Here is a 25,178-nt window from a genome sequence, read left to right on the forward strand (position 1 = left end):
ATGGAAGCCTTTGAGCTTTCTACTTTCAGAGAAGTCTTGGTTTTGATTACACACTTTGGCTTTGGAGGTTGTGGACTTTCTTTTATCAGCATATTCATACCCACTCCCTCTTCCCTGCAGGATGCACCGTGTTCTGGAGCTAAGCTTGAAAGCTTGCTCACTTATTGCTTGATATTATTATAGCTCTAGGCTTAAATGAGTTCCCCTTGCTTGAGTTGTGCTGCTCTCTATTAAACTCGGAGTAAATGATTCCCAGGGGTCTCTCCACTAGTCGTCGATGTAGAGGCATGGGAGATTCCGAAGAGATCCCACGTGTAACTCCTCGTAAAGACTACAGGGAATTAACCATTCTTCAAAAGAATGAAATACTCCATAATGTTGATTGTATTGATGTATCTGATGTAGAATATGATGTACAAGAAACAGAAAAGGCATCGTATGCAGGACATACCCCGACCAGACCATGCTGGTCAACATATTAAAAAGGGAGTCAACAAATCAACGTACAGAGCATTCTGTCTCCAGCCTTCGGGATATGATAGAGAAAAGCCTGAAAGACAGAAGAAGTCCCGATATTTGTGCAATCATAGCGTGGGTATCATATTGAAAGGATGCACAGAAAAGGGACCATTCCACGGGATTGTTTTTTGATTGTGTGGAACTTCTTGGTTTGAAGAACCGTTTAGATGATAGGTGCACTCATGGAGAATGCCGAGTCTGTTACCCGATCCTCCGGCTTCATCGTACCGTTCAGCAGAGGACAAAGCTTCTTATTCGTCTTGATGTGTCCGACCTGGCCGCAGTTGGCGCACTTGCGTTGTGTTCCGGCAGGTTTACCATCCGCAGGAGACTCCCCAGCACGAGAGATGCCCTTTTGCTTCTCGCGCGCGAAACGACGTTCCTTGTTTCGGTTCAGACGGCTTAGTTCGGCCTCGATCAATTTGCGGTTACGAGCGTCAACCTCGGGGTCACCGGTTGGTTGGAGAGATTCCAGTTTGGTGGTGAGAGCCTCGGAGCGGTGACGGTGCTGGATGTATTGTCTGATGACGCGCGGGTCCCAGACGAGTTGTTCTTTCTCCAAGATTTCACCGTTGGGGGCCTTGAATTGGCGGGTGATGCGCAGGACCTTGCCTTTCTGACTCGTGAAACTCATCCGACTGAACTGACTGGTTGTTTCATCATCGTATCGTCGGGTAGGCGCAGGTGTCGGAGCTTCAGATCGTGGGGTAGGCTTGCTGAACTCTTCCATGTCGCCTCGATCGACGTCGCTTTCTTCGTCCGAGTGCTCAATAGTGGAGGACAGACTTGCCCTTTGGGCATCCCAAATTCGGCGGATGGAGGTTTCGTATGACTTTTGTTGACGTGCGACGTTATAGCTATGACCGCCGAGCTCCTTAAGCCTCTGTGCGTCAAGCTTATCCTCAACACTTTCACCAATAGCCTTGAAACCACCTTTCATCGAGGTTTTGATGAAACTGAAACCTTCACCACGACCGGTGGGATCACCTTCGCCATGAAGTTTGAGCATGGCTTTGCCCTGGGAAGCCAGCAAGAAGTTGCGCGATGCCTTCCAAGGAGCCATCAGTTGTTCGAAACTCTCGCTTTCCTCGTCCTCGTCATTCTCATTGCCATTTTCAGCGTCGTTGCCAAAACCGGTATCGTGAAGATGTTGTTGGCCGACCTGCATAGACTCTAGCAGACAAACATCCTCTGGCTGAACCCAAGACCGGATGGTGTCTTGATCAGGGAGGACGGGATCCAAAGGTTTCCAGTACTTGGTATCCTTGTCGTGCTGTAAGAAATCTTTGACTTTTTGCCGATTCTGCATGTCTGTTGTACCAGGTATGTGGGCCGTGACATCAGAGATTGCAAGTCGTTCGTCCGAACTCTTCTTAAGAAGTCGGTAGACGAGCATCTTCATTCGATTCTTAGCGACGGTGGTGACTTTGCGTGAGTGTGGGCCAGGGATATCAACGGATGGGAACTGCTGTCCAGCGATAAAGAAGTTCTCAATGTTGCGGATGTAGTAACTCATGCCCATCGAGCCAGTCGTACTGCGAATGACCAGGAAATCGGTCGACTTGGCTTGATGCGGAAACAATGGCGCCCGGTACATTGAGTTGGAGATTGCTGGGACAATCTCACCGGGGTCAACATGCCCGAAGATAGAGAAAGGACTTTTATCTTGCGGGAGCAAGACCGCAGTTTCACCAATTTCTGCCTTCGGGCGAGTGGGGTCTTCTGGGTTCTTCCTTCGGTAGTAATTGATGAACCGGTTGCACATGCCGAAGTTGGAGAGCACCATGGGAACCTCCTCAGAATACTCCACTAGCAAGACGCTAGAGTTATCGGCCAGGGAGAGTGACTTGGTTGAATCGAAGAGAGCCTTGGCATCCTTGCCTTTGAGATGCTTCCGTTTGACATGTCCCGGGTTCTTAAACCAGGACGTTTGTGCAGTCCGGAAACTCAAAGCTGGTCTGTGGAAAGATCGAGCTTCTGCTTTTTGTAGCTCAGTCTTGTAGTAGGGCCACTGCAAGCGCAAGGCTGGCAGAGCATGTTCGAGAGTAACATTTCCAAGAGTACTCCGAATCTTGTTCTGGTGATTTTGCTTGAGCATCTCGTATGCCTGGTCATTCGAGATGTTGTATCGCGAAGTGAGCTTGCGAGTTAGGTTCGTGTCGACATCCTCCCTATTTCGGGGACCAGCCTGTTTGGGCTTGGGGAGCACCGCGTCCGGCCTCAACTCTTCCACAAGGATATTGGGGTCGTTCATGTCAATAGTCACTCTCTTCGCAATCTGTGCAACCGCCTGTTCCGGCTCATCTAGAAGAGGAATGTCAAGGTGGGAGAGGGCGATAACGTCGATGGGTGTTGGCCCAGTCTTGCGCTTTTTAGGTGGATTTTCTTCCATCAGCCAATCTGCATCATCGTCGAAGAGGTCGGTAGACTCATGTGGCGCCGGAGCAGTAATGATAGGCTCCTCCTCTGCCGTCGGGAGGATTTCATCCTTGACATCCCAGTCGACACAGATAGTGCGGAGGTCTTGCATGGTGAATCCTCCTGGGAGTATTTCATCCGCATCAGCATCACCCATGTCAAAGTCTTCCCTCTCCTCCTCTTCCTCTTCTTCCTGGGCGGCTTCAGTGATAACAACAATACCCAAAGACTCATGATCCAGACCGCGTTTGTTTGACTGGCCGGTTCTGAACACGCGTTCCTGGTCAGGAGCGAGTTCGATGTTGACTTTTGTAGGGAGAACTGGCTTGGGGACCTTGAGAGGCTGTTTTCCAAGGTAGAACGCCTTCTTGTGTGGGATGATCTCTAGCCAACGAGGGAGGGTGTTGCGGTCAAAGCTGGGGAACAGGGAGTGCAGAAGCTCCTCGTGATTCTCCGGTGGCGCTGGTAGATGGTCGGGACCAGTCCTCCCGGACATCGCAAACAACTGTTGTTGGAGCTTCCATGCGCGCAGAGTCGCTTCGTCCATTTCCTCCGAAAAGACACTGGCATCATCGAGAATGTCGTCCTCGTCCACATCCTCAGTCATGCGCTGATCCTGGGCTTCCTTTACGGGCGGAATCGGCGGTAGCTCGACGGGCTGCGTTGTCAACGACGGTTCTTCATCTTCAAAGAGGTCCCGGGTATCATCCGCCTGGCCAGCAGGAGGGGGAGAAAAGGGCCCTTCGCCGAATAAATCATCGAGGTTATCGTCCTGAGCCTGTTCGCCTTCGCCGGTCCCTCCAAAGATGTCGTCACTCGGTCCAAAGAGCCCAGCATCGTCAGCTCCTAGGTCTGCGAAAAGGTCATCGTGCGCGTCGTTCGTGGATGGCCGCTGCGTCGCTTCCGGCTCTTCCTCATCGGGAAGTTCATCATCCTCAAAGTCTTCGTAGTCGACCGCGTCATCTGCCTTCTCTCCAACATCCAAATCTCGGGTGAGGAAGTCAAACTGTGGGCCGCCTTCGTAGTTGTTCAACTGGCGCATAACATTGTCGAACTCCGCATCTTCAGGGGCCTCCTGGGCCTGGTTCTGAGTAGCGTGAGGCATGTTGCGATGAGTGATGAGAAAATGTGAAGAGGAGCGGGAGGACGGTGAGTGTAGGGTACGGCGCGGTCGAACGTCAAGGTTAAACGAGTGGTTGGGGATGCCAGAGACTGGCGCAGGACGTTGGTGAAGGTCGAGCGGGTAGGCAACAAGAGAAGAACCAAGTTGCGCGCATCGAGTTGGCTATCCCGCCAGAAGTGATGGGAAAGTTGACTGAAGGCCTCGGCGGCGCGATCAAAACGAGAGGAAGAAGGGATGTGGTGAGTTGCCCAAAGTGGTTTAGTGCCGTACCGGAGTACCTGTAGCTCTCCTCCCCACTTCGACCTCGTCAATTCTCAACTCTCTTCTTGACGATCACATCTCACTTTTACCTTTGATATAGGATATAGCCCTTGTATTTTTATTGTAACTGTTTGCTTATATTTATCAATATGGGACAGTCCGAATAATGTTCTCCCACGTTTATTTGAGGAGGAAGTCTTCCCATACTCTCTAAACTAACCACGATACATACGACTTAGTGCTAATACAGCACAAGACAGTTATACATGGGCCTGATAGTGGTGCCTAGACTTCTTATCACTGATCACTCATCTGGTCGAGTAAGAGTGATGGCGACACTGAGAGCTATAAAACATGTTTATTCATTCCTTGACCAAACTCGGCCCTGAAATGGCCCTTGAGCCTACCACGATGAAGGCCCGTCACTACTGCCAGAGATCTAGCCTATAAGGGGCGAAATCTCTTCTTTCTTGAGCTATCCAATGGAAATACTAGGTGTGCAATAAGTTGAAGGTTGCGTTTCAGAAGCCGTTGAATACTAAAGATCAAGAGATCAGCATAGCCGTAGCCCGTCAAATACACTAACCCAATTAGGCAATTAGCTTCGAACGCTGGATAGAGCTCGAGGAGATGTAATCATTTTGAACATTTCATTTCATTAACGCTTTCATTAGAGTTGAGGCATAAGCTAAGAGAAGGACCTGCCTATGAGTGGTTATTAAAATCGCCGTAGAAGATACACAGCGCTTTGCTATGCCCATCCATGCAATAGTGCATCACCTCGGCCTTGCGACCCTCAGGCACAAACTTGGCCATCTGCCTCACATCTGATGTCCGGGGCAGATACAGAGCGACGTGAGGAGTGAAAAGCGAATACTCCTTGTAGAGTTTTTCGAGGGAGTATGGCTCCATGGTCCGTAGGTTGAAGACCTGATCTGAACGATATCCCGGGCCTAGCACGCAGATGTCAGTGAGGTTCATTCGAGGGGAAAGGTTGATGGAACTTACCACCCCAAGGTGGGCTTGCAAAAATCACACTGTATGGTGCTAGATCTTTTAATTGGTTCTTCAGGATCTCGAAGCAGTCGCCCTCGAACCAGGTGATCTTGTCCTCAACACCGTAGATCTTGGCATTGTGTTTGGCACATTGCAGAACGGCGGGGTTTTTCTCGATGGCATAGACACGCTTCCATTTGCCTGTCTTTGCGAATGCGATCGTATTGCCTCCCGCGCCGGCAAAGCAATCCACCAAGATACAGCGCCCAGCCGGAGCGTTCTCAACGAGATGTGTTGCTATTTTGCTGTTCAACGCGTCAGCAATGTACTATTGCAAGATGAGAAAGGCATATCAAGGGCACACAAACTTTGCCACTGGTTCTGGAGTAACTCCAAACCAAGCATCATCCGTCAACCATACTCCATCGTCATATCGGGAAAAGATGCGGTGCCGTTGAGACCAGTAACTAAGAAAGAGTCAGAGCTGACATGATCGCCCGGACGGGATATTGGAAGAACCGTACTTTTGAATATCCCAGGGAACTTCTTCAATACTTTCGTAATGATGCACCTCTGGCGGTGCCACTTCTTCCTCCGCCATGTCGCAAAGTCCGGTGGAGATATAAATCGCAAGTCTTCGATAACGAGCCACCCGATAAAGAAATCAAAATTTGTTTGCTCTGTTTGCACCAACATCCGGCCAGCTCGCATGCCCGCCATAGCTTCCCCGAGTATGACCCCGATCCTTTACCTCCAATAAAGCCTAAACCCAGTGCAAGTTTGATTGAGAACGTCATGTTTGGTGCGCTTAATCGATTTATTGGACGGCTGGACGGCGAGCCTGTCCAGCAACCTCGAAATGGCCCAAGCGACAATGCCTATGGTTTCCAAGTACTCCGCAACAAAGACACCGAGCTGCCCTTGGAGCCTTGGTTCGACTTTATTGTAGGAATTAACGGCCATCCTATTGTGAGTACACTCATAGAATCTCATTAACAGGATACGCGTGATGCTGATACCTACTCTTAGGAAGATCCAGACCCGAACCTCTTTGCGACGGAAGTGCGCAATTGCGCCGGCTCTAGCTTGACGCTGGAAATATGGAGTGCCAAGGTACTTTGAGACTGTCCCAATATATTACTATGGAATGGCAATTAACCTCTAGCGCTTTCTTCACAGGGCCAAAGAACACATACAGTCACAGTCCCCGTATCGGCGACGACGCCCTCCCTCGGCCTCGCGCTACAACTTGCCCCCCTTTCCTCTACCCAACACATCTGGCATGTCCTCGGAACCCCATCGCCACTGAGCCCAGCCTACCGCGCAGGACTCCTGCCACATTCAGACTACATCATCGGCACACCGAGCGGGACATTACGCGGGGAATCTGCGCTCGGGGAGCTGGTAGAGGACCACCTTGACCGCACCCTCGTTCTGTGGGTATACAACAGTGAATTCGACGTCGTACGGGAGGTCGAGCTCGTCCCTACGAGAGGATGGGGTGGCGAAGGTGCCCTTGGCGCTGAACTGGGCTACGGCGCTTTGCATCGTCTACCAATTGGACTGGGCGAGGAAGTGGAGGGACCTGGCGAGGTTGTCTTTGAGACGCGCGAAGATGGATATCCCGCGCCAATGCCGAATTATAACGGAGCTCCGGCGACGACTGAACCCTCTGCAAACTACCTCGTCCCGGCAAATATGGTCTCACCCCCTCCTCTTGCGTCTCAAACAAGAGTGACTTCACCCCCGAGTGGAGCATCACCCGCGAACCGACGGAGTGCCAAGGCACGACACGGCGTCTCTCCTAACAGGGCGTTTGACGATTACTTTGCCGAAGGCGAAATGAAGAGTAAGGAGCAAGACTTTGCACCTTCGAGGAAGGGAACGCCTCTGCCTCCTCCGCCTAAAATTGGTGCCCCGCCCTCTAATTCGAGCAGTCCAGCTCCGGCCACGGCTGAAGTAGCAGGGACTGTGGAGGCGATGGAGGGAGAACCTGGTCCAGCTCAAGAAGAATAATGATACAATTCTTGTTGAAGCTGGATTTGATGTAGACTGCATGAGTTTAACCATTATACCAATTACAATAGTTTTTCCAACCCGAACAACTAGTTAGCATACTGCCAAGTATTGGAACACTTTTTTGTTGAACCAAATGATATTTTTTTTGTCAAACAAAGGGGACGTCCGGATTATATCATCGGATCTACGAGTTCTAAGCGTACATATGCAAAAGATGAAACTCCTCCCCGACCACCCAACGGTGACCGGACTCAAGCCGAGCGAATATAAAAAGTCTAGTGACCCTTGCTCACCAACTCCTCGAGCTTCTTCCGGGTCTCACCAATCTTGTCCTCCATCATCTGGCGGGCCATACCGCTGTGCGCAATGCCGGTATACCAGATGTGCTCCGCCCGCTCCCGAACCGCAAGGTGCTTCTCCGCAACGACGGGGAACTTCTTCTCATACTCCCAAGCCAGATCGGAGACGTTCTTCATCGTGACGGGCAGGAGAGTGAAGGCAGCGACGGTACCGAAAGTAAGCGGGGACAAAGTGCGGAGGAAGACGCCGCGGTTGCGTGACACGATGGAGCCGGCCATGGCAGACACGATAACGTAGATACCGCCGGGAGTCAGGCGCTCACCAGACTCGGCAGAAGGCGCGAGCGAAGCAATGGTGTTGGTGAACGCGTTCTCGATGTGCAGAGCGCGGGACAGGAAGTCGTTGAAGCTGTTCTCCGCGGCGAGGGAGTGGGAGTAGAGGAAAAGCCGGGCTTGCCGGATCTGAGCAGTCAGGATGTCTGTGGGAGTGGGCGAGGAGGAGGTGGATTGCGATGTGGGCAGAGAAATCGCCTTGGGAGCCGGAGCTGCGGGCTTGGAGAGTTCCGGGATATCGGATGGGAAGTCATCGTAGATGGGCTTGCGCTGTATTGGGAAAGTAGGCGCGAGTCAGAAAGAGCTATCCCGGAGGCAAAATATCAGGAACGAGCAGATTTAGCTCATCTCACCTCGCGAGGCTCCTCGGCGAAAGCAGTCTGCTTGGGGTACAAGGCCAGACCTCCTGCGAGGAGGGTGGCTGCGATCGGAGCCACAGCCCGCTATCATCAAGTTAGCACGCCATTGAACAGTCAATTGCACTGGGAAGACTCGATATCAACTATCGGCGATCAGACATACCTGCTTCAACATCGGCCGGAATGACATCCTGGGGGGTGTGGGGTGATGAAGCAGAGGGTTGATGGGTTGAGGGTGAAGCAAAGTCGGGTTGGAGCCAAGAACGGGAATTCTTCGGCTCGGCGGAACCCAAGAAAACTCCCCGTCATTGCCCGTGTCCCCTTCTCTCATCTCCGCATTCGCAGCCCCAGGTTTCTTATGGTTTTTTTGTGCATTGGTGGCATTTTCCCGATTTTAATACTCTTGTTTTGAATATTTTATACAGCTTCTACCATGCTCCGCCCTCTCGGGCGACGGTCGTGGACGTGCCGCAAATGTCTTTCTCAACGACAATCACGAGCCTTCGAAACCGCCGCGTCGCAAGCCCCCAAATTCCACGCCGATTACGTTCCAGCAGACAATACCGCACCGAGAAAGACTATTGATGATGAAACTCTACGCCGTGTGTTCGACTCGCAGCAGTTCTGGAAAGAGTTCTCGTACAAACGCGGCGCAGCCTCCAAGCGGGCAGGGTTGGTTCAGAACCAATACTTGACAAGCCCAGATGGCTTCCGAACTTTTGCCAACGTGTCGTTGCAGAAATGCCAGGCGATCGTGACAAAGGTATTACAAGCGTCTACATTGGATGAATATCGGGCGCTGGCACGGAATCTCGATCGGCTCAGTGATCTTCTATGTCGCGTGATCGATCTTTCCGATTTCATTCGAACGATTCATTCCGATCCCCGCATTCAAGAAGCAGCGACGCAGGCGTACGCGCTCATGTTCGAATACATGAATGTCTTGAACACCACTACGGGCCTTCACGACCAGTTGAGCAAGGCTATTGCGAATCCTGAGGTGACCTCGCACTGGACCGAGGCGGAGACAATCGTGGCACAGATTCTCATGAAGGACTTTACAAACTCGGCCATTCATATGCCGCCAAGTGAGAGGCAGAGATTCGTGAATCTGTCCAACGATATTAGCCAGGTCGGCTCCGACTTCTTTGGTGGCGCAGAGCCAGCCAAGTCTCAGGTGGTCTTCAATGCGAATAGCCTCCAAGGCCTGGATCCGTTGATGGTACAGCGAATTAAGAAGTGGAATAACAAAGCTCCGGTGCCAACGGCCGGTATAGTCCCCCGACTTGTGCTACGATCTGTACGAGACGAGTCCGTTCGAAAGGATGTATACCTTGCGACTCGAACGTCTAGCTCTCGCCAAATTCACCGATTGGAGAAACTTTTGATGAAGCGATCGGAGCTGGCACAACTCTCCGGCTACAATAGTTTCGCTAATATGACACTGAGCGATAAGATGGCCAAGACACCCGAGGCAGTGTCTAACTTCCTCACGTCGCTGATCTCGAGCAACCGAGGACTTGTCAGTGAAGAGCTGTCCCAGCTGCAGCAAATGAAGGGTAGCTCGCTGCAGCCATGGGATCATGCTTATTATGTACACAAGCGAGTGATGGAGTATTCTCAGGCTCGCCGCTCACGTGAGTTAAGCTCCGTTCCCGAGTTCTTCTCTCTGGGTACCGTCATGCAAGGCCTTTCTCGACTGTTTGATCGTCTCTACGGTGTCCGGTTGGTACCTCAGGAGGCTGCTCCTGGTGAGACCTGGCACCCAGATGTCCGTCGATTGGACGTGGTCAACGAGGCCGAGCAGCATATTGCAGTCGTCTACTGTGATCTGTTCTCGCGACCTGGCAAACATCCTAACCCTGCCCATTTTACCCTCCGTTGTTCGCGTGAGATTTTAGCTGATGAGGTAGCGGAATGTGCCTCTATGGATCAGTCCGTTCACCCGAACGATGGCATGGCGACCGCGGTTGACCGGCAGACGAACACTTTGCGCCAGCTGCCCACCATTGCTCTCGTGTGCGATTTCCAGGAACCTGTCACAAATGGCTCTGGTCGACCGACACTCTTGAGCGAGCAAAGCGTGCGCACTCTATTCCACGAGATGGGCCATGCTGTTCACTCGATCTTGGGCCAGACCCCCCTCCAGTCGATTTCCGGCACTCGATGCTCGACCGACTTTGCCGAGCTTCCTTCCGTGCTTATGGAGAGCTTTGCTACCGCACCGGAAGTGCTTTCGCTCTACGCACGACACTGGAAGACGAACGAGCCTCTGTCGGAGAGCATGATGCGTAGCATGGAGCAGGACCGTAATGCCCACGGATCGATCTATGGAGCCGTTGAAAATGAGGCGCAGATCCTCATGGCTCTAGTTGACCAGGCCTACCACTCGATCCCCTGCGACCAAGCAGCCAATGGCATCGACACCACCGATATCTACCACAAGGTGTTCAATCAGTATTCGAGCCTCCCAGACCCCGATGATATTCGGCCCCGGACCTCCTGGCAAGGCTTCTTCGGCCACCTGTACGGCTACGGCGCTACCTACTACAGCTACATTTTCGATCGGGCAATTGCCAACAAGATCTGGCAGGATGTCTTCCTTTCTGGAAAGGCTGCGGTGGATCGCGCCGCAGGTGAACGATACAAAAACGAAGTTCTTCGCTGGGGAGGTGGCCGCACAGGCTGGCAGTGCGTCGCAGGCGTGTTGGGCGAAGATAACCCCTCCAATACCGACGGCCGATTGGTCGAAGGTCGTGACGAAGCCATGCGTGAGGTTGGCCGCTGGGGCCTCGGGAGAGACGGGGTGTCTGGCTGATACATTTGCTGCAAACTTGTAATCTTTATAATGATATCCTGTATATGTCCAAATCATATTTCCGAGTGACTGCATCTAACCAGATCCCGGGTTGCAGTTCGCCTCTACAAAGTATAAACCTGGTTATTGCATGGGTGTCCCCGGCCTAGTAGTTCACCGTTGTAGATCAAAAAGAAGACCGCTCGCTTGGCAGCAGCAAGCCCGATCCCACCAGACAGGACTAGTATGCACGAGGAACCTTTCGCTCTGCATCAATATTGGATGAAATTGTCTCGGACCAGCCAAGTTATCAGCCAGGCTTCGTAGGTGGCGGTTGGTGGGGAGCGGTCGCAATGTCTCACTCGTCGTTGGAGTGTCTCACCGTGCGATAAGACCGCCTGCGCCCACGCGATCAAGTCCTCAAACTCTCCTGGCAAACTGGTGCTATTATATATGCCAATTGTCGGTAATCTGAGCCGATGGCATATTGAAATTTGAAGATTGTTTAGAAGGGTTGGCAATGCCTTTCATAATATCCTGGGGGCCCGTGGTTCTTGGGGATACAACAACAACTGCGTGTGCTGCACGCCCTAGTCATATCGTGCAGGTGGCTGGCTGCAGTGGTACGCCCCCGAGAGAATGAAAAAGGCAAAGAGGGGAGTGCTCGTGAAGCTTGTGATCGTCCAGGCAAAGGCACAGCTGCCTAGTTATAGTTACTCCAGGGTCGCATTCTCGATAACTTCCGGGCGTAGATCTTGTATATCTTTCCTCCCAGACCCTGTTCTACAGTTCTACACTCGAGACTTGTGGATAAACTACCTGAGAGCTTGGCGTACATGAACACCTCTCCAAGTACTGTGATAATGTGGGTACCTATTTCTCGCTTTGTTAATCTGGGCTTGGGCTCATAGCTGTCTCAAGTTCTCAACTGACTTGGCTTAAGTGTGGTGAATTCCCGGTCCTAAGAGTCCGTCTTACGCTCTGGATATTCACCATAGGAATGGCATGATCTATCTACTTCCATCTATGCTTTCGACATCCTTATCAAACCATCTACACGCCAGTCTCCTACAATCTCGAAGACGAATCCTTCAATATGCCTGAATTACCATTTGATAGCGATAATGAATCCGTCCATTCCTCCTTTACCACTTTCTCCACAGCCTATCAATACATCCATCCACAACCCCGTCAACTTCGCCGCAAAAATACAGTGACCCAACTGACGCGATGGGTTTCAAAGAGGATCTCACGTCCATCCATGACAGACAATATTCGGGGAAATGAGCTTAGCGAGCAAAACCTCAAGGAGCTGAACAAGGCAATCGATGCGGAAGCAGAGAGCCATGGTTTCGAACAGACCAAAACCGACTCAGGCACTGCCTCCTTCGTTAAGGAACGGAAGGGAACGTTTGAGACTATCGGTGAGATCGAAGAGGAACAAATTCCAAAACTGAATCTCGAGAGAGAACGTGAATTACACGTGCGACGATCCTATGCTGCCTTTTGTGAAGACTTCACTCTATCGGGTTCTCTGGGCCCGAAGCGGATATTTCATATGACCATGGGAATGGACGATCGCATAGAGGACACAGAGCAAATGGAAAGCTCTACCAGAGATTCTATATTAGAATCCCGACCAAGCTATGGTGAAGCACGACAAAAATCTTTGGAGCCCGTCTTACCACATACAGAAAGGAGATCAAATACAACGGAGCCGTCAAAAAATACCCTGGATGAAGACCACGAAGACCTGAAGTCTCAAATACTACCTACAACCTATCCTCACCCACCTTCTGCGATCATGACGCCCGCTGTCTACAAGGAGATGCAACGCGCAGCTCGAGAAAGGAAGCGTGCCCGAAAACAGAAGCTCTTGGGGCCCTTTCGGGCATTGTTCCTGAAGGTACAGCCTTTGCGAACGGAGGTGTGATATGAAGAGAAAGGCCAAAATTGGCAAATTAATAATCTCTGAGGACTGCTTCGCATTCCCTATACCAGCCAGGTACATCCATATATAGTTAATCCAACCCCAACGAAATACTTCAGCCGAGGTCCCATAGTCGAGCTTACATAGAAGCAGACCACAACCTAGGAGCGAATAATTTCTTATGATCATAATATACCGAGGAACAAGTATCCCAACATTCCAGGCTGATTCTAAACGGCAACGACTGCGTTTTGTTGAGACCATTACGTGACTCAGCAAATACGAGGCTGTCCAGAACACAGGACGCCACCCTGGACTTATAAGCTGATGGCCCCGCCAAATCAGTTGAACTAAAATCAAACGTCAACTTCTATTGCCGTAAGAGAATAAACCATTAATCAGCATGGAGACCTCGGCAAGTTATGACGGTAGCTGTCACTGTGGACAGGTGAAGTATACGGTGAAGATATCACCACCAATCTCGGAGCAGACTGTGATACAGTGCAACTGTAAGAATATGATCAATTCGAGTTTATTCTCAATGTATCCTCAAGGACCGACATCAAAAATCTTCTTCTAGGCTCAATCTGCCACATCAACGGCTATTTGATGATTTACCCCAAGACAGCCGATGTCACTTTCCACCACGCCGATGATGCTGTGAAGGTCTGCTGAACAGATAGATATATCCGAGATATTGCACTAATTATGAACTCAGGAGTATCGATTCGCGTCAAAGAATGTCCCGCATTACTTTTGTACCAATTGTGGTACCAGTGTTTACGGCAAAGCTGAGATACCGGAGAAGAGACATATCATGGCTGTCAACGTATGGCTTCTAGTCCTTGATTATGACTTGACTACCCGACTGATACATAGCTATATACAGGTCCGAACTCTGGCTGGAATCGATCTTAAGACGTTGAAGATCCATAATCATGATGGAAGAGGTGACTCCTAAGTCTAGGGTGAATTGTATGCCAAAATCTGAGGCTGGCGTAGTAAGAAGCAGACTGGTGATTCACAAGACGAACATATTTCCAAAAGAAATACAATTTGAGGTTCTTTTCTTACTTCGACTTTTACATAACTTTAAAAACTGCTAAATCGATCAGCCAATCTGGGGCGATGACAGGCATCCCGAGCCTGAGGAGCCACTAGACTGAACATTAATCCCGGAGGTCCAATGCTGCCCCCCGGTTCCAATCGTGAATAACAGCTTTCCGCAGACGCCGAACAGGACTAAGTAACTAGTGGAAGTGACATTGATCGCATCGTCCTTTTTAGCTTATGAGCATGCATCTGGTCGGGATGACGAATTTGAGGGGTCTGGGGGCTGCAACGACGAGCGAAACGACACATATGAAAAAAAATTGAATGCAGTCCTGATCGAGGGATGAAAACATTTCCAATGATGAGGTTATCTTTACCTTCTAGATATTCCCTGGAATTTCACTCGAATGATGGGAATTTTCAAGTTCATATGCTTGTTTATGTTCAGCTAAAACCCTCCGAGGAAGCTCCACCACCACGGACGGGACTTGCGTACCTTGACCCGGCTGTCATGGTCGAACTGTGGAAACAGATGTCGTGATGCATGAAATTAACTTCCGTCAGCCTATAGAGTACGATATTTGAAAGTCCTAGCTCATTGATTTGATAAGAAACGCGAGAAACGCCGGTCGTTGTCCAGTCCTTACCCCGTATGACGTGCTTAATTCTACGGATGAAGCAAGCAAAATCGACCCATTTGACGTCTCAACCACGAGGGGGAAACAGCAAATAAGTATATATAGGCTTGAAAGATCCATTTCAAGGGTACGACCACACGGCCTTCTCGCGCAAATCTTGTCTTTGTACCAACAAAGCTCTGCTTTTCTGGCCTTAATTTCTTATGAATATATAATCGCAAAGGACACCTGCTTATACTCTACACTGTGTGTCCCTGCCGTAAACATGTCATCCTGGGATGACAAGGAGAAGACTGCCAATGCGGTTGCGCATTCAGCTTCAGGGTCAGACGACTATGCCATTCGAGAGGGAAGCGCGGAATACACAGCTGCCGAAGGCTTGAACTCTTCGACAGTGACGTATCAAGATGCGAGTGGTGCCCCCGTCGAGACAGAATCACCTCTAGGGTACTCCGTCGACGTCCTAGTCGGATTCTGTCTGAACATCAATCAAATGGTCGGAACTGGTATCTTCTCAACGCGTGAGTAGACTAGCATCTTGTTCATTTCCCCGGCCCCAGCCCAGTCCAAGATACTGACATAGACACAAGCCGCTACAATTCTGAAGGGTGTCGGATCCGTGGGTCTTACAATGATATACTGGTTTCTCGGATACTTGATTGCCCAGTGTAGTCAGGCTCTATACCTCGAGTACACGGCCTATTTCCCCAGCAGGTCGGGATCGGATGTCGTTTATCTGGAACAAGCGTTTCTGAAACCGAAATACTTGTTCCCAACGGTCTTTGCGATGAAGCATGTTATTTTTTCCTTTGCCAGCAGTAATGCGATTGTCTTTGCAGAGTATGTCTTTGCGATTGGTGGGATATCTTATACGAATTGGCAGTTGAAGGGAGTTGCCGTTGCGGCGTACACACTTGCACTGATTGGTTAGTCATGGATTCGGAAATTACGAAGAGACAAATGGCTAAGAGATACAGTGGTTGCATCAAATACCAAATGGTCCTTGAGGTTTGTGGTTTGGTTTGGAATTGTCAAACTTCTGACCCTGGTGTTGTAAGTTTGACCCTGGGACGAATACAATGACGATCCCCTATGCTTACTTCTTCTGATATAGAATTTCAATCGCCGGATTGGTCGTTCTGGGTGGCCACACCAAAGTGGCAGACCCCATGGCAAATTGGCGACATGCATGGGAAGGCACATCGAATGCTAGCGCCTATGGTGCCACAAATGCCATGATCAAGCTGATTTTCTCCTACGCTGGTTATCAAAATGTCTTCGGTCTTGCAAATGAGATCAAGGTCAGCGCTGAATCTCCCTGCTAACTCTCATTCAATACGATACTAACGACTATCATATAGAACCCCGTGAAAAAGCTCCGCTGGAGTGCCCCGTTGTCGCTCATCATCGTCACAATCCTATACATCCTAGTCAACGTTGCTTATTTCTCCGCAGCAACGAGGGAGGAGATCCTCGCATCTAAGCAGATCGCAGCAAGCATCTTCTTCCAGAAGGTATTTGGTACAACAAAGGCCGCTCGTGCTCTGAGCGTCCTTATTGTCATCAGTGCATTCGGAAACTTGATCGCCGTGATGATCAATACTTCTCGCATGCTTCGAGAAACAGGAAGGCAAGTAACCGAATCCTCTATTTACCCATATTGCTTTCCCAATCTTGACTCATTCAGATGAGCTGACTATTTCCAAAGACAAGGTCTCCTCCCCTGGCCCAAGTTCTGGACCTCCACAAAGCCCTTCGGAACTCCCATCGGCCCCTACACGGTGCAATGGGCACTCACAGTGATCATGATCATCGGCCCACCAGCCGGAGACGCCTTTAATTTCGGTCCGTATCACCTAAAAAACAAAACTCCCAGAAGAGCCCGTCTGCTAACCCCTGTAATCAAAATAGTCGTCGACCTCGCCGTCTACCCAGGCAACATCTTCAACTTCCTAATCGCCGTCGGACTCATCCTTCTTCGACAACGTCGAAAGGCACTTAACCTGCCACCACCGGACTTCAAAGCATGGAGCGTTGCTGTAGGCTTTACACTCCTGGCTAATGCTTATATGCTCATCGCACCTTGGTATCCACCGATCGGAGGGGCGAATGGTGGAGATGTCAGTTTCTGGTACGGAACGTATCTGGCTGTTAGCATTGGGTTGTAAGTTATCCTCCCTTCACTCGCTATCCTTCTTTTGTTTTCCGTTGGTTGCAACGGCTGATGCGGTCTATAGGTTGTCGCTCTGCGGCATCTACTATTACTTCTGGATTGACTTGATTCCCAAGTGGAAAGGATATGAGTATAGACAGACTATTGTCAAGTATGATGATGGTGCTGTTACGCATAAAATGGTGAAGATTCCGAAGGCTGATTTGGTTTCTTGGGACCAGCAACATGATGCTGCTGGGCGCCTTCGCGATGAGGTGGCACGTTAGTTGTTTAGTGAAGTGGGCGACGTAAGAGGATGTTTCGATAAGTACAATACCAGTCAAAATGATGAGATTCAGAGACTCAATGTTGCACTCCTGATTGTTTGGCCTTCCTCTGAAATCTCGGTCATGAAATCTTCAGGTCATGTTTCTGACTTAGTAGTTCCCCTCACTAATGTCTTGTTTTGAAAAGAGTTTCTTCTACTGTAGAGGGCTCAAGATTCATTCCCTGATAGTCTTATAGGACCAAATTGGCATTAAACAATATAAACGTATTAAACATGAACAAGCCAGAACAAATCCAGCCGAAAAAAAGCAAGAGCAGGGTATCCTGGGTCCTATTACATACAGCGAACGAAGCCAACGACACGAAACGAGCGAAACAGGATCCAACAAAGGAAATTCATGCAACAACCCCCAATCACAAGAAAAAAGGGGGCGGTACACTGAAAGGCTGCCAAGTACAGCCAGACACATGTCACTACCGAGCCGCGGGGACCTCTTCAAGTCTACCGCGGCTATTTTCCGACTCGGGAGCTGATGCTGAGGTTTCGGGGTGCGGGGTCGATGATGCACTGGGGGGATTTGGCGTGGCTCGACGAGAAAATTGGGCCAATTCTCCGATAAGCCTGCATAGCGATCGTTAGTGTACATTCCTTGGAATGCAAGGGGGGGGGTGTGGATTTCCAATAGCCCGAGTTGGGGGTACTAACCTGCGGTGCTCATCGTACCACTCATCGTTCGCGGAGCGGATGTGCTTAAGCTGTTCCTGAATGCTTGCCATCTACGGATGAGAGACAATTAGTCTTTTTGTACGAAAATCTTTGTTTGGCCTCATCTTCAAGTAAATGGATGAAAATCGGGCAAATCCGAGGAGTAGGAGTTTAAACGGGGATTTCCCACCGTTCCCTCAATGGATGATCCAAGGTCCTCACCTTCCACTGCGGCTTGACCTTTCCCTACACCTCCATCAGTGTCCTCATCTGCCGACGCCCATTGGCTTGCAGCCAGACCGGAAGTGGTGCTCTTGTCGTTGTCCGCCTTCAGAGCGGCCAGCTCAGCCTCGAGCTCGCGAACGCGCTTACGGCTGGCGGAAATGTTGTTGTCGACCTCGCCGAGCTGGTTGAGAAGTTGCATGTTCTTGTCGATCTGGTCGTTAAAGTCTTGCTCGCCAGCGGCAAGCTTTCCCTCCATGGTCTTGTTATAAACTCGTAGCTCCTCCAGCTCCTGGCAGCTGGCAGTGTGCTTTTCCTTCAGAGAGGTAATCTCCTGCTTGGACAGAGCGAGATCCTTCTGAATAGCCTCTAACTGAGACTGGCTACCGCTAGCCGCAGCAGTGGCGGATCTTTGAAGCTCCTCCACCTGGGCAGCCGCCGCCTGGTGCTTGTCCGAGAGCGCTGCGTGCTCAGCCTGGATCTTAGAGAGCTCCGCGGTGTGCTTCTCCTGAAGCTCCCGCGAGGTGGTAGCGGCTGATTCCTGCACTGCGGCATGGGCCTCCACGGAATTGGCCAGCTTCTGCTCGAGCTCGGCAATGGTAATCTTCAAGCCGTCAAGAGCAGAGGTATCCTGAGCAGCAGCATTAGCCTTGGCGAGCTGCTCGTTGACGTTGACAAGGACAGCGTCGTGTGACTTCTGGAGTTCCTCAAACTTAGCCTTGTTCGAGGATTCAAGCTGCTCCCGGAGACCGGAGATCTTTGCCTCCTGAAGAGTGAGAAGCTCCTCGATAGCCTTGCCATGCTCAGCATCGGCATCAGCAGCCTTCGAAGCCTGGGAAGCCTCAAGCTCGGCCTGGAATTTGGCCTTGGTCTCTTCGAAACCGGTTTGAAGGCCGGCAAGTTCCTTGGCGTGAGCTTCCTTGTCAGCCAATCTGGATGCTTGCAGAGCCTCGAGTTCAGCCTGGAGTTTAGCCTTGGTCTGCTCAGATGAGTTCTGCAGCTCAGAAAGCTGCAGCTCGCGAGACTCGGTGTGAGAAGCGATCTCTGCAGAGTGGCGTTCGAGTGTAGACTTCAACTCAGCCTGCAGAGACTCAACCTGGGAAGCATGGCTTGACTCCAGATCGCGGTTCTTGGCAAACAACTCATCGTGCTTCTGTTGAAGTTCGCTCAATGCGCTGCTGTGAGATCCGGAAGCTTCTTGCTGAATGCGTTCAAGCTCAACAGCGTGCTCGGCCTTCAACGACTCAAGATCCTGAGAGTGCTTGTCAGAAGAGGCAGCGGCAAGTGACTTGTGCTCTTCGAGGAGGGCGGCGGCCTCGGCAGCCTTCTCTTCCAAATCCTTAAGCTGGGATTCCTGCTCCTTGAGCAGGGTCTCTCGCTGGGCTTCCTTAGACTTGGACTCGCTCTCGAGGTTCTTCAGATTGTGGTATAGCTCGTCAGCCTCGGCCTGCTTGCTCTGCATATCCTGTTGCAGGGCCTTGATTTCACTGGTGGTGGTCGACAGCTGGGTCTCCAGGCTTTCAACCTTGTGATGAAGATCGTCAATCTCGTGGACGGCATCCTCCTGAGCAGAAGCCTTGCCTTCCTCTAGGGCCTGGCGGGTTTCCCCGAGAGCCTTCTCGGATGCCTCGAGTTTCTCCTGCAGGGACTTTAGCTCGACGTCATGAGCGGTTTGTAGCTCAGAAACAGCACGGCTCTGTTCTTCCTGAGCAGCTGATTTGGCAGTCTCGAGCGAATCGCGCAGCTCTTGAAGCTGCTGGGAGTGCTCGGAGCCAGTTGATTCGGCAGCAGCCTTGGCAACAGTGAGCTCCTCAGCATGGGAGGCAGACAGAGAGCCCAGAGCAGTCTCATGCTCAGCTTTCAATGTGGCGATCGCAGCTTCGTGAGTGGACTCGAGATCCTTCACCTGAGCAGCGTGTTCAGCTGTAGCACCGTCGCGCGACGACTCAAGCTCTCCCTGAAGCTTCTCGATAGCCTCCTTAAGCTCGGTGATCTCCTTGTCCTTCTCCGCAAGAGAAGTAGTAATCTCCTCCGAGTTCTGTTGAGTGGCAGATTCAGCTTCGGCAAGCTTGGCCTCGAGCGAAGCAATCTGGCTCTGTAGCTCCTTGGCGGCGTCCTTCTCAGCTGTGATCTCTTCATCCTTGTTATCCGACAGCTTCTGAAGAGCAGCCTTGAGCTCATTCATGACTTGGTCGCGCCCTTGCAGCTCTCTCTGAAGGCTGTCGATAGCCAAAGCCTTCTCTTCTTCCAAAGCAGTCTTCTGGGATTCAAGGTCGGCCTTAAGCGTGCTGATCTGCTCTTCGAAAGCAGCCGCGGCAGCCTTGTGCTCTACAACATCCTTCTCGAGGCCCTTCTCCAGATCCTCCAGCTGGGCTTTGAGGCTCTCATTCAGCTTAACAGCAGCGTCAAGCTCCTCATCGCCCTTAGCGCTAGCGGATTGCCTGGCCTCCTCAAGGTCCTTTTGAAACTTCTCTTCGAGATGCGTGCGTTGAGTGTCGGCCTCCTCCAGGCGAGTCTGCAGAGACTGAAGCGCCTCAGCATGAGCAGAAGTCAGTTTCTCAAGCTCTGCAGCGTGCTCTGCGCGAACAGACTCGGTAGCATCAACATCCTTAGTGCTATCTTCTCCCGCGACGGAAAGCTGGCTCAGCTTCTCGTTGACGGTTTCGAGTTCGGCCTTGAGGCTGGCGACTGTCTCCTCACTCTCTGAAAGCTTGGTCTGCAGAGCCTGCAGCTTTTCGGCACTCTCAGAGCTTCGGGCAACAGTGCTACCCACGGTACTCAAACGCTTCTTCGGGTCGGTGACTGATGAGGCGACACTCCGTGTGGCGGTAGTCGAAGAAGTCGGACGAGTCGCTGTCCGGGTCGTGGTAGTGGAAGTAGTTGGCCGAGTGGTCGATGTGGTCGAGGAGGTCAGCTTGCCCACAGGCTTGCTCGCGGAAGTAGAAGTAGCGGTGCGAGAGGTGCTGGAGGGAATGGTCTTTCTCTCCAATGCCGAGCCGGCAACGCTTGATCGGCGATCAAGAGTAGAGGATGACTTCAATGGGGCCCGAGTGGAGGCAGTACCGGCCATAGACATGCGCTTGGCGGTTCCCGAGATACCACGCTTCTCATCTCCGGAGCTGGCAACGGACCGAGGCTTCTCGTCAGCAGAGCTGCTGATTGAAAGGCGAGACCGATGGGAAGCAGTAGTTGAGGTGCTCAGCGGTCTGCGGGTAGCAGTGGTGCCAGTCGTGGGCCGGGTAGGAGGTTTGTTCAGCGTGCTCGAAGTCGTGCTTGTTCGAGTGGCCGAGGTTGCGGTCTTGGATGCGGCGGAGGACGAGGTGGGCCGTTTGGTCGCAGTTGTAGAGCTCGACACTGGACGCTTAGTGGCAGTCGCAGTACTGGTGGTCGACTTGGCCGGGGACGCTGGGGTGTTTTCCTTGGACGCCTCGGGACTGGATTTGCCGATATCCTCGCTTCCCGACAGCACAGTCGAGTCGACGGGGGTCGCCGGTGGTGCAATCTCGACATCCACGTCGGAGTGGATAGGCGCAGCCTCTTCCGTCGACGCCATATTAATCAATGGGTGTGAATGTTGCAGATACGGTAAAAAATTAAGCCGAGGAAGTCGCGTAAAAGGGAAGTATCAAATGCACAGAACGGGAACCTGGGTAGGAAGCAGGTGATTAGTATCTGACCGGAAGACATATCGAAGTAGAGTATATGAATGAGCAGTTTGGAATAAGTTCCCTTAGCCTCGACCAAAAGTGGCGACTTGGGTCCTGCATCTCAAAGCTATACGGGGTAGTCAAGCATTGCAGCTCAAGCTCCGAAGCTCGGTACAACCACGAATTCAAGACCACGGCAACCGGCAGCCATTGCCCTTCGAATTGAGCAAATGTAGCACAAGGCGGTGTTGAGATGAGCCCCATTTGACCAGTCGAAGGCTCAGGGAATGACGTTTCGAACAGCACCAGTTGAGAGAAACTCATGATACTCACTCAGTGTAGATTTGACCAGGAAGCTTTCAGGGGCTTCGATCGAGGAGGGAACGAGAGGGTCGATTCTCAGATCGATCCTGACAATCGACCAGAAATTGCGACCGCCAGAAGAGAACAAGACACAACAGTTGCAAATGGCGCAAAGAACGGCTTGACGAGAGGAGTTTAGATTCGAAAGTGGTAAAAAAGGAGAAAGCGGGAAAAGTGAAAGCGGTGTCGATGGAGGAGGGGGAGGGATCGTCGTTGCTCCATGCGCGTCCCTTAGCTAACCATCTTGGGGGGACCGAGGACCGTGCTGGAGATTTTTTTGTTTTTTAGATTCTGGATTGGAGTGTCGTCTTTATGAGTAAATAGTAGGTAGTTAGTTATGCTCTTTTTTTATCGTGATGGCTATTCCTTTTTTTTCCCAAGAGCACAGGGTCGTAACCATCTTTCCTCAAGGCTGCCCAACGTTGTCGATCAGTCCCTATTAGGCTTTAACCCCAGATTTAGCTGATGCAGCCATACTACGAAGAATGTAAATGGATCTTTGGCTAATTTGATCTGAGTATATTATTCTACACGTCCCGATGCCCACGAAACAAGACCCCCTGAATGAGATGCCACCACGCGTGGCCCCTTTTTGTTGACCAAAACAATCGTATCCATGGTTCGCTGGAACCCGAACCGGCCGATCCGAACAGTTACGATGGGCGATAGAGGGGATTATCCCATATCTATACATTTCCTATATCTCCTATAGAAAAGCGATTTGACTATAGGCAACCGATTAAAATAGATTTAAATCAACCAACTAATAAGATTATTTAAGCTGAAATTTAAATATAATCTACAATCTCAAGACCAATCTCGAGACCAATCTCAAGACCAATCTCAAGACCTAGAATCTCATAGCTAATCTCCTAAATCACCCACGTTAGTATATATAAGACGAGTAAATAGGGCTATAGATAACGCCTTAGTAACGAGCTGTCTGATTTATGATATAAACTATATAAACAGTACGGAAATAGTTGGATTGGATTAAGTAGATCAGAAGAAGAATTCTTAAATTTATGGCTACGCTAAAGGGTATACAACATGATACAGAACAATCAAAAAAAAATGGCGACCTCCAACTACGACCGCCTAGAAATCATCAACGAACGGGCCCAGCCCGTCCAATTTGGCTTTGAGATCCCGACACGTTCGCCGTCGCAAACGATGTCCATAATGACTCATGACCAATGGGATAGGATCACCATATTCTGCTCTAGAGATTAGTTCAATCATACTAGGCCGGATATTAGGGGAGGCTTACCAGAGAATCGCCGTACCCCATCACGGAGGGCATTCTCTTCATCCTGAGACCATGGGCGCTGTGATGGGGGTATATCATAGTCTGCCACTTGCGTCCATTGCGTGAAGATACTGTCGTCTTGGGTAAAAGACATATCACCCTGAGTGGCTACCGTTGGACGGATACTGCTTGACACCCTGCTCGAGGCTCCGCTTGCACCTAAACTACTACCCATCCCAAGAGCCTTGGTGATGCGCCTCAGGGGCAGAAGAATGGCCTTCGACCTGGCCTGCGTTCCCATCAAATAGGAAGTCTGCGCGTAATTGAAGATCTGAGTGCAGCACCACATCAACAACTCCAGCATACCCTCAAACTGCGCGTATGCTGTTGAGCCCAACATTTTGTAAGCTCTGTAGCCAAAGGTGGCTAGGGTAATCAAAGAGCCCACCACATGTGCCTCGAATTGATTAAGCAGCTCGGCGCCTTCACCCGTTTCTTCCGGTGCCTCCTCGGCTGCGTACTCGAAGATGCGTGTGGCTTCGGTACGGACGGCTTCTCGAAGATTGCTGAGCTCCTTTTGTGTTTCCCATGATAAGGTGGATGTGTTGATTATGTCGTAGTAAAGCTGCCGCATCTCTGTGACCTCAGAGTTGGCTCCAGTAAGATACTCTGGTATGGGTTTGATCGCAACTTTTCGCAAGTTTCGCCTGCAATTGCGAAGGATTTCCCATAGTGCACCCTGGGGAGATGACTCTATCTCCTGCGCAAGCCACCGGCTTAGATCTTGCAGTTCATTCTTCTGAGAGCGCTCTTTATGTGGCGATTCGTTGATTGGTGGGCCATTAGAGGGCTGCTCATCGCGAGTGTCATCCACAGGTTCCACAGCAATGGTGGGCTCGGGATCAATCGCTTGAAGCTGCTGGGCCCTTTGTCGCTCGCCTTCGGAATCTTCCCATGGGAAATAATCATCATCCTGCTCACTTTCTTCACTTTCAAGCACAGACGATTCGACGTAGCTGGGATCATGGTCGTGTCCATTTGGTTGGTCAACACTACTCCGATTATCGACCACGACTTCAATGTTGTCAAATTTGGGTTCTTTTTGATATGATGTTGGTTGATCGTCGAGTATGACAGAGGCCCCATCGCTGGAGTCATCGGGGACATTATCTGAATCCTCTGGCCAGAGATTCACACGGTTCGGTAGAGGGTCCTCCTCGAGATCTTCCTCCTCATGTTCGTTTTCCTCCTGACGTGTCTCTTCTTCCTCATTTTCCTCTTCTGGATGTGAATCGTGGTCTAGTCCGAGGTGCTCTTCTTCATTGGCTTCGTCGCGGGGTTCCGGGTCCTCATCTGCTTCCTCGACCTCCGGAGGTGACGACGCGGGAGTCTGGTCTTCAGGTATAGATGCGGCCTTCGGTGGTGAAATATCAATGTTGCGACTTCGCAGTTGTCTCGTTAGGGGAGGTTCACTTTGAGGTGGTATCGCTCTGCGCCTTTTCGGAGGTGTCACGGGGATATCGAAGACGTCTCGTCTCGCGTCTCGGGGCGGAGTAGACGCGCTGTGTGTGGTATTGCGCCTCGAAGGCGCGCTCGAGCCACTGATCTCATTGAAGAAATTCACCGAGTCAATGGTGGAGTTGCGTGGCTTCCGCTTCTTGGAGGGCGACATCCCTGCAAGAAGCAAGGCACTTGTCAAAGGCCGCGGCACAGGGTGTTGGCAATGTGACGGAGTGCAGCTGAAGGGAAGCTCGAGTGGAGATCTGCCACCCTCACAGCGTCATCCCGCCTTAGGACCAAGTTCTT

The 25,178-nt window shown here is 51.0% G+C and overlaps 10 protein-coding genes across 10 annotated transcripts; 5 read left to right on the forward strand and 5 right to left on the reverse strand.

The window, feature by feature from the left end:
• Nucleotides 1–682: 682 nt before the first annotated feature.
• Nucleotides 683–4,042, reverse strand: N7496_003349 (DUF3591 domain-containing protein; the record flags this gene model as incomplete). Its single annotated transcript, XM_056696280.1, has 1 exon — nt 683–4,042. One exon carries the CDS (start codon nt 4,040–4,042, stop codon nt 683–685), a length of 3,360 nt encoding a protein of 1,119 aa, XP_056558492.1.
• A 984-nt stretch (nt 4,043–5,026) lies between these two features.
• On the reverse strand, nt 5,027–5,918 carry N7496_003350 (RNA methyltransferase; the record flags this gene model as incomplete). Its single annotated transcript, XM_056696281.1, has 4 exons — nt 5,027–5,274; nt 5,330–5,622; nt 5,686–5,784; nt 5,842–5,918. The coding sequence occupies 4 exons, from the start codon at nt 5,916–5,918 to the stop codon at nt 5,027–5,029; spliced, it is 717 nt and encodes a 238-aa protein (XP_056558493.1).
• A 194-nt stretch (nt 5,919–6,112) lies between these two features.
• On the forward strand, nt 6,113–7,333 carry N7496_003351 (uncharacterized protein; the record flags this gene model as incomplete). The annotated part of the gene is made up of 3 exons (XM_056696282.1): nt 6,113–6,286; nt 6,347–6,430; nt 6,497–7,333. 3 exons carry the CDS (start codon nt 6,113–6,115, stop codon nt 7,331–7,333), a joined length of 1,095 nt encoding a protein of 364 aa, XP_056558494.1.
• Nucleotides 7,334–7,611: 278 nt separating this feature from the next.
• Nucleotides 7,612–8,517, reverse strand: N7496_003352 (MICOS complex subunit MIC26/MIC27; the record flags this gene model as incomplete). Its single annotated transcript, XM_056696283.1, has 3 exons — nt 7,612–8,238; nt 8,322–8,411; nt 8,491–8,517. 3 exons carry the CDS (start codon nt 8,515–8,517, stop codon nt 7,612–7,614), a joined length of 744 nt encoding a protein of 247 aa, XP_056558495.1.
• A 243-nt stretch (nt 8,518–8,760) lies between these two features.
• Nucleotides 8,761–11,145, forward strand: N7496_003353 (mitochondrial intermediate peptidase; the record flags this gene model as incomplete). The annotated part of the gene is made up of 1 exon (XM_056696284.1): nt 8,761–11,145. One exon carries the CDS (start codon nt 8,761–8,763, stop codon nt 11,143–11,145), a length of 2,385 nt encoding a protein of 794 aa, XP_056558496.1.
• A 1,240-nt stretch (nt 11,146–12,385) lies between these two features.
• On the forward strand, nt 12,386–13,057 carry N7496_003354 (uncharacterized protein; the record flags this gene model as incomplete). Its single annotated transcript, XM_056696285.1, has 1 exon — nt 12,386–13,057. One exon carries the CDS (start codon nt 12,386–12,388, stop codon nt 13,055–13,057), a length of 672 nt encoding a protein of 223 aa, XP_056558497.1.
• Nucleotides 13,058–13,457: 400 nt separating this feature from the next.
• On the forward strand, nt 13,458–13,729 carry N7496_003355 (uncharacterized protein; the record flags this gene model as incomplete). Its single annotated transcript, XM_056696286.1, has 2 exons — nt 13,458–13,563; nt 13,635–13,729. The coding sequence occupies 2 exons, from the start codon at nt 13,458–13,460 to the stop codon at nt 13,727–13,729; spliced, it is 201 nt and encodes a 66-aa protein (XP_056558498.1).
• A 1,281-nt stretch (nt 13,730–15,010) lies between these two features.
• N7496_003356 (uncharacterized protein) lies at nt 15,011–17,184 on the forward strand (the record flags this gene model as incomplete). The annotated part of the gene is made up of 7 exons (XM_056696287.1): nt 15,011–15,266; nt 15,336–15,671; nt 15,723–15,798; nt 15,860–16,046; nt 16,107–16,379; nt 16,479–16,909; nt 16,983–17,184. 7 exons carry the CDS (start codon nt 15,011–15,013, stop codon nt 17,182–17,184), a joined length of 1,761 nt encoding a protein of 586 aa, XP_056558499.1.
• A 475-nt stretch (nt 17,185–17,659) lies between these two features.
• Nucleotides 17,660–21,666, reverse strand: N7496_003357 (M protein repeat protein; the record flags this gene model as incomplete). Its single annotated transcript, XM_056696288.1, has 3 exons — nt 17,660–17,807; nt 17,892–17,962; nt 18,082–21,666. The coding sequence occupies 3 exons, from the start codon at nt 21,664–21,666 to the stop codon at nt 17,660–17,662; spliced, it is 3,804 nt and encodes a 1,267-aa protein (XP_056558500.1).
• Nucleotides 21,667–23,221: 1,555 nt separating this feature from the next.
• Nucleotides 23,222–25,044, reverse strand: N7496_003358 (uncharacterized protein; the record flags this gene model as incomplete). Its single annotated transcript, XM_056696289.1, has 2 exons — nt 23,222–23,340; nt 23,394–25,044. The coding sequence occupies 2 exons, from the start codon at nt 25,042–25,044 to the stop codon at nt 23,222–23,224; spliced, it is 1,770 nt and encodes a 589-aa protein (XP_056558501.1).
• Between the last annotated feature and the right edge of the window lie 134 nt (nt 25,045–25,178).

Source organism: Penicillium cataractarum (assembly GCF_028827025.1).
Source record: "Penicillium cataractarum strain IBT 29864 chromosome Unknown utg000002l, whole genome shotgun sequence".
Lineage (NCBI taxonomy): Eukaryota > Fungi > Ascomycota > Eurotiomycetes > Eurotiales > Aspergillaceae > Penicillium > Penicillium cataractarum.